The sequence below is a fragment of the Canis lupus genome, chromosome 20 (genome assembly GCF_003254725.2).
Source record: "Canis lupus dingo isolate Sandy chromosome 20, ASM325472v2, whole genome shotgun sequence".
Classification (NCBI taxonomy): domain Eukaryota; kingdom Metazoa; phylum Chordata; class Mammalia; order Carnivora; family Canidae; genus Canis; species Canis lupus.
In genome coordinates, this window is record NC_064262.1 from 26,970,601 (window position 1) to 26,976,600 (window position 6,000).

General features: G+C 40.2%; 1 protein-coding gene across 5 annotated transcripts in view; it reads left to right on the forward strand.

Moving 5' to 3' along the window:
• ADAMTS9 (ADAM metallopeptidase with thrombospondin type 1 motif 9) overlaps window positions 1-4,646 on the forward strand; it is a 160,240-nt gene extending 155,594 nt beyond the window's left edge. For all 5 annotated transcript variants that reach the window (XM_025456476.3, XM_025456479.3, XM_025456478.3 and 2 more), the window contains 2 exons: window positions 1,112-1,206; window positions 3,119-4,646. In XM_025456476.3, coding sequence (XP_025312261.1) covers window positions 1,112-1,201 — 90 coding nt within the window. In that variant the 3' untranslated portion in view covers window positions 1,202-1,206; window positions 3,119-4,646. The remainder of the gene's footprint in view (window positions 1-1,111; window positions 1,207-3,118) is intronic.
• The last annotated feature ends 1,354 nt before the right edge of the window (window positions 4,647-6,000 follow it).

Genomic DNA, 6,000 nt, shown 5'->3' on the forward strand with positions numbered 1-6,000 from the left:
AAAAAAAAAAAAAAAAACCCACCCAAGAGTATTTGCTTTGTGTTTTCATTGACTATTGATGTTGCTTTCAATGTCATTAACTTCTCAAGCAAACTATTCCTACCAAAAGGATAATAGTCTTAAACAATTTATTTTTTCTGGACACGTTTGCTCGGCTGTTATGATAAAACAAGATGTGATTAAGTCACCATGGGGTAAACTGTTTTCCTGCTTGGCTAACTAACATATTAGCCACTTGGAAACGTAGTCAGTTTCATTGTTTATTTTCACTTGGTTTTAGTTTTATTGTTAGGAAGAAATTACACTATGGAGAGATCTTCAATTTTAAATTTTCTGAATTTATGACCATTGCTTTCCTTGTGAATTGGGAATGTGTGCTGAGGCTGAGGTTAGTAGCATTGGCATATGTTGTGTTCTTCTAGTGTAGCTGTGGTGTCATTGCAAAAGAAACACAGTGCTTTGTCATCTAAATTTGATAACAGAATAGTTCACATGCCAAGGTACCTTAAAAGAGCAACATTCAAAGTCACTTTTGTTTTCTTGTTGTGACATGATGGTATACACTGGTAATAAAAAATAAAATAAAATAAAACAAAATGTTATGATATGGCAATACGCACAGCATTCAAAATACTGCCAAGTTACAACTGTGTCACCGTGATTTGCAGTGTGCTGACTAGCAGTGTAAAGCAATGAGAGCTGTCACCACTACTCATCCTGCTGTTGGAGCCTGAAAGCAGGCGTAGACATTAAATGAATGAATGAACGTGGCCGTGTTCCAAGAAAACTTTATTATGGCTACCGAAATTTGAATTTCATATAATTTTCACATGTCAGGAAATATTATTCTTGGTTTGCTTCTTCTCAACCATTTAAAAATGTAAACATTGTTCTTGATTTATGGGCCAGAAAGAAACAGGTGGCAGACTGAATTGGGCCCACAGACCGTTGTTTGTCAGACCCTGTTTTAAAAACACGTGAGGATGTTGGGCTCTGCTTCTGTCCAGAAGGCCTACCTCCTGTGCATGCAAGAAAGATTTCTCCAAAGCCAGTGTCAGCCCTGGAAACACTAGGCAAGTGGATAGTCTAAGAGCAATGCATTTTCTTGCAGGACGGTACCCGGGTCATAGGAAAATGTGGTGGTTACTGTGGAAAATGTACTCCGTCCTCTGGCACTGGCCTGGAGGTTCGAATTTTATAGTTAAGGTAAGTAAGTCCCACATTTCTCTCTCTTTTTCTCTCTCTTTGCTGTTCTTTCTGTACACTACTGAGTAGCATATGTAGGCAGGTCAGTTGCCCCCAGAAAGTTGAGTATGAAGCCTCTTGAAAGTGACTCACTACTATTTTTCTCTCCTGCTCATCTGCCATCACGTGATTGAGGTCCTCTCTTCTCCACCCTTGGATGTGAGGTCCCTGAGCTTTCTACATCAGGTTCCTCTACAGTAGTTATTAGAGATACTCCCTGGACCCCATCTCTAGAGGTCCTTAGGTCTCTGACACATCTAACAATCTGTATTTCTGATACAGGGAATTCTGATTCAAGTGACTTATGGATTCACTTTCGAGATACTGCCCGAGAGCATTGCAACAGTAACATTAATGACCTTCAGTGAGCTCTGACTATGTGTCAGGCACCATGCTGAGCACTTTGTGGCATTATTTCATTGAATCCACGCAATAAAGCCACAAGATGGGGCTGTTATCCTCATTTTACAGATAGAAGCTGAGGCTCACATGGTTAAGTAGCTTTGCTTAAGGTCACGGTAGATGCCTTTGGCAGGACCCATCAGTGCCCTACCCCAAAGCCAGCTTTCCATTAATGCCCTGTTCCACATACTTGTGACTCACGGTGTCATCCAAAGGTTACCATGATCAGTATCCTCTGGGCACCTTTTGGGATGCAAAATCTCAGGCCCTACCCGAGACGTACAAAATCAGAATCTGTATTTGAACAAATCCACAAGAGAGTCCTGCGTGTTAAGGTTTGACAGAGCCTGGTCTAACTACATTATGCTGGCAAGTGCTCCCTCTGCTGGGCAGCAGGCTGAATTGGTCACTCGCTTGTCCCAGTGCCCTCAGATAGGATGGATGAGTTCAGCCAACCCATGCTACCCCTGCTACCACTTCAAACGTTCAGCAGCCCATTCTTTTGTGGGGCTCTTCAAGATCCTGACATAAGAGTACCTACTTGACATTTACATATTAGTATTTCGCTGTTTAATCAAACATCCATATTCAAAATTATGATCTTAAGTTACGATTGTTTCCATTACAAGAGGCAACAGGAAAAAAAAAAGAAAAGAAAATGTACTGCCTTAAAAAACTGAGAAATCCCACCAGTGTGCTAGCTTCAGACATAGGTAGATCCAGAGGCTCAAAGGGACTCGTCAAGACCCTTTTGTTCTCCCATCAGTTATCAAGGCTTCCTTCATTCTCAGGCAGACCATCTTCCCCCTCCATGCTCCATGGCAGCTCTAGGCTTACATCATCTTTGCAGCTCACGACCCCAGATAAACGCTCACCTCCAGCATCCATTCTGCACTAGAACTCACGCTCTCTTTGGTCACATGGGCACTTCTGAACCAATCACAATGTCCAGGAGACTGAGATCATGTACCCGCTTGGAGTTAGGTGATTGACAGTTTCATTTAGAAGAGAAAGAAGGAGTTTGTTACCAGAAAAGAGGAAATGGAATGGAGGCAGGCAAAGGCAGCAGGTATTTGCTAGAGATCCCCATTTTATATGTATTTTACATATTTTATATCGAGCAAAATAGTTTTATATGTGTTTATGTGTAGTAAAATTTGAGTGAGTATATATACATAATATTTACATGTATGCCTAGAAGAAAACTAGAAGGAAATGTGCCATTATTTGAAGAGCATTATCTCATGTGAGAGATTTCAGGCTAGTAGATTTTTATTTTATTCTTTTTATACTCCCCTGATATGTCCATGTTTCTTATAGCAAACATACATCGCTTTTAAAATCTAGAGAAAATAGTAAGTGTCCTTTTAAAAATTCTACATGTAAAAATATGTGGGTTACCTAGTCTTGACTTATGTATGGAATTTGAGACAGACAGTTTACATTTCTTGTTTGATTTCTTTATTTTCAGGTGCTCTGAAGAGGAAGCCATTATAGGATGGATGAAGGATAGTAAAGCAATACCTCCACCTTAAATTTGTGTGTGTGTGTGTGTGTGTGTGTGTGTATGAGGACTTGTATGAGTGTGTGTGTGTACATATGCACATATATACATATATATACAAACACGTATACATATACACATATATATACGTGTTTGTATATATATGTGGAATATCCTAATGATGTAAAGTTTAATATTTATGTTTGAAATTATTTATTGTAATGTAATATTTTTGTACGTAAAATGATTCTATTATGACTGCCTTTTGCATTATTTTGTCCCTTGCAGTCAGATCACTGCATTTTACGTACTCTACATTATATGTAGTACTATGACAAAAGTGATCCTTCATTATCACGGTACACTATTGTTTACTTTCTATCTGTAAATATTTTATTGCTACTGTTTAAAAATTGTAATTTGTTTTTTTTTTAAAACAACCTAGCTGCCATCAAGGTGCTACAAGAGTCGTGTAAGTGTGTTTTGGCAATTCTAGGAAAGTATCAGCCAATAAGTAACGTAGTGATGTCACAGATTGTACCAGCTATTAGTTATGTTAACTATCTATTCAGTTTCATGTGATCTCTGGGAAAAAAAATTGCTGCCTTGGTGCTGTATATTGTATATATTTAAATGATCATCAGACTCAGAAATGTAAACATTTTTAATAAAAGGGAGGAATGGAAGGACAATTTGCAATGGACAGAATCACTTGGAAAAATAGACCAGCTGTTTATCCTTATTTTTGGACATGCCTGTTTTGGAAGAGAGTTGGACTCTGCTCTTCTTTTTGTTGTTGTTATTCATACTTTGCTTCAGTTCATGGTGCCTTGATCTCTCTGAAGTTAAATGGAGGAAACTCCAAAGCAGCTTCATTATAGAGAGATACTGAGAAAGTGAGATCCTCTCAACGCTTTGCCAAGATGTTCTAAAGTGGTGTCCAAGTTTATCAGTTGCAAGACAGAGGATGCTCAAAATGGAGTGACCTTCCGCACCCCCAGCACACCTGGAGAAGTTCAGGACCGGTTCTTAGTCATCAGGATTGCCTTTTGCTAAAATACATTGGCTGGTGACTTGACTTCTCTTCAGGACATGAGCCTAAGACCTTGCCAGTGTTCATGGCTGCTACCGTAATTAGCATTTGTGAGAAGACATAAACTGTGGAATACAAGATGCCTGAGTCTTTCTGATCTTCCGTTAATCCACTGCTTGTTACTTATTTCCAAAATGGAAGTTGAAGTCGGTGTCTTTCTGCCCTTCTAACCTGATTGAAGGGAAGTCATTGCCAATGACCCATGGCAGGCACTCAATTTGAGAAATCCTACCTGCTTCCACAACCCAGGGAGATTAGAAAAAACCTGGCAGTAATCTCCAACCCCAAACAAACTCCAGAGGGCTCCAGAAGAAGTTATACTCAGTGTATGAATAAGTGTTATTCTCCTTTATTAATACATTGTGAAAATATACTATGAATAAATACCATGACCACATCCAACCATTTGTATTTTACATAGTTTCTGGACTCTTGATTCAAGTAGGAATGAAAATATTTCTAATTTTTTAGAATTGCCGTATTGAGAAGAAAGGCATATTTTCTTAATCCCATCAATTACAGTTGCCACTCCAGAGATAAATAAGGGATGGGGACTGTCACCAAGGTCTGCTTTTGCATCATTCAAATCAGTTGATGTGATTCTGAAAGAGACATTCCTCTCTTTTCTGTGTGATGGGGAACAAATGAACAAATAAAACAGGAGGCTCAAAGTGGGTTTGGGGGCTTAATTTGTTCATTTTATATGGCAGGAGTTTCTACTCTATGGACTTAATGGCATGGCAGCTCTACAAAATCATCAGGGACAGAGTTTCTTGCTCTATCTCCTCTCCTCAATCCTCCATAGTTCAATATGGCTGCGAGGGCTCCAGCAGTCACTCCCAAGTTTCAGACAACAAGAAGGAAAAAGTGGAGGAAAAGGGCAAAATGTGGCCTGGTCCCAGCTCTCTATCTTTCTTTTAAAAAGGTTTTCCAGGGCAGCCCGGGTGGCTCAGCGGTTTAGCATCACCTTCGGCCCAGGGTGTGATCCTGGAGTCCTGGGATCGAGTACCATGTTGGGCTCCCTGCATGGAGCCTGCTTCTCCCTCTGCCTGTGTCTCTGCCCCCCCCCCCTCTGTCTCTCATGAATAAATAAATAAAATCTTTTTTAAAAAAATAAAACCTGGAAACCTCACTTAACAAATTCTACTTGTAGCTCCTCGGCCAGAATTTAGTCACGTGGCACCTGGCCTGCAGGAACAAGAGGGAAGCCGGGTTGGTTCAGAGAGAATTGCCAAACTGAATAAAATGAAGGATCTCTTTCCATGAAAGAAGGCAAAGTGAGTTTGCAAGAGGCAACTAGAAGTCTCTGTGACAGGTTCAAGTACGGGAGGTGAGAGGGAGTGGTTTGGAAGCAATTATCACAAAGTAAACAAGGGATAATAGGACCCAGGATGGAGTTGGGACCGTTGTAATGGTAGAAAATTATAGAGTGATGGAGGTGGTAAAATTAACAGGAGCTGACAATGGATAGATTGGGGGCGGACTGTGGGAGAGAAGGCGCTGGTCAGGGTTCGGCGGCCAGGTTTCCTTGCAAATACAGCCAGGGTGATACGAAGATGAAAGCTTAGATGGCTGAATGAATAGAGTCGGTTCATCTTTTACATTTTTATAGCACTATGCAAATTAAATATTGTCTTTCTATTCTTTTCATTCATTTATTTACCCAAATAATATTGTTGCACATCTACTAATTTCCGGGCGTGTTCTAGGCATGAGGGTACAGGCTGGCGGCTGTAGAGGTCCATGTGGGCTGCCA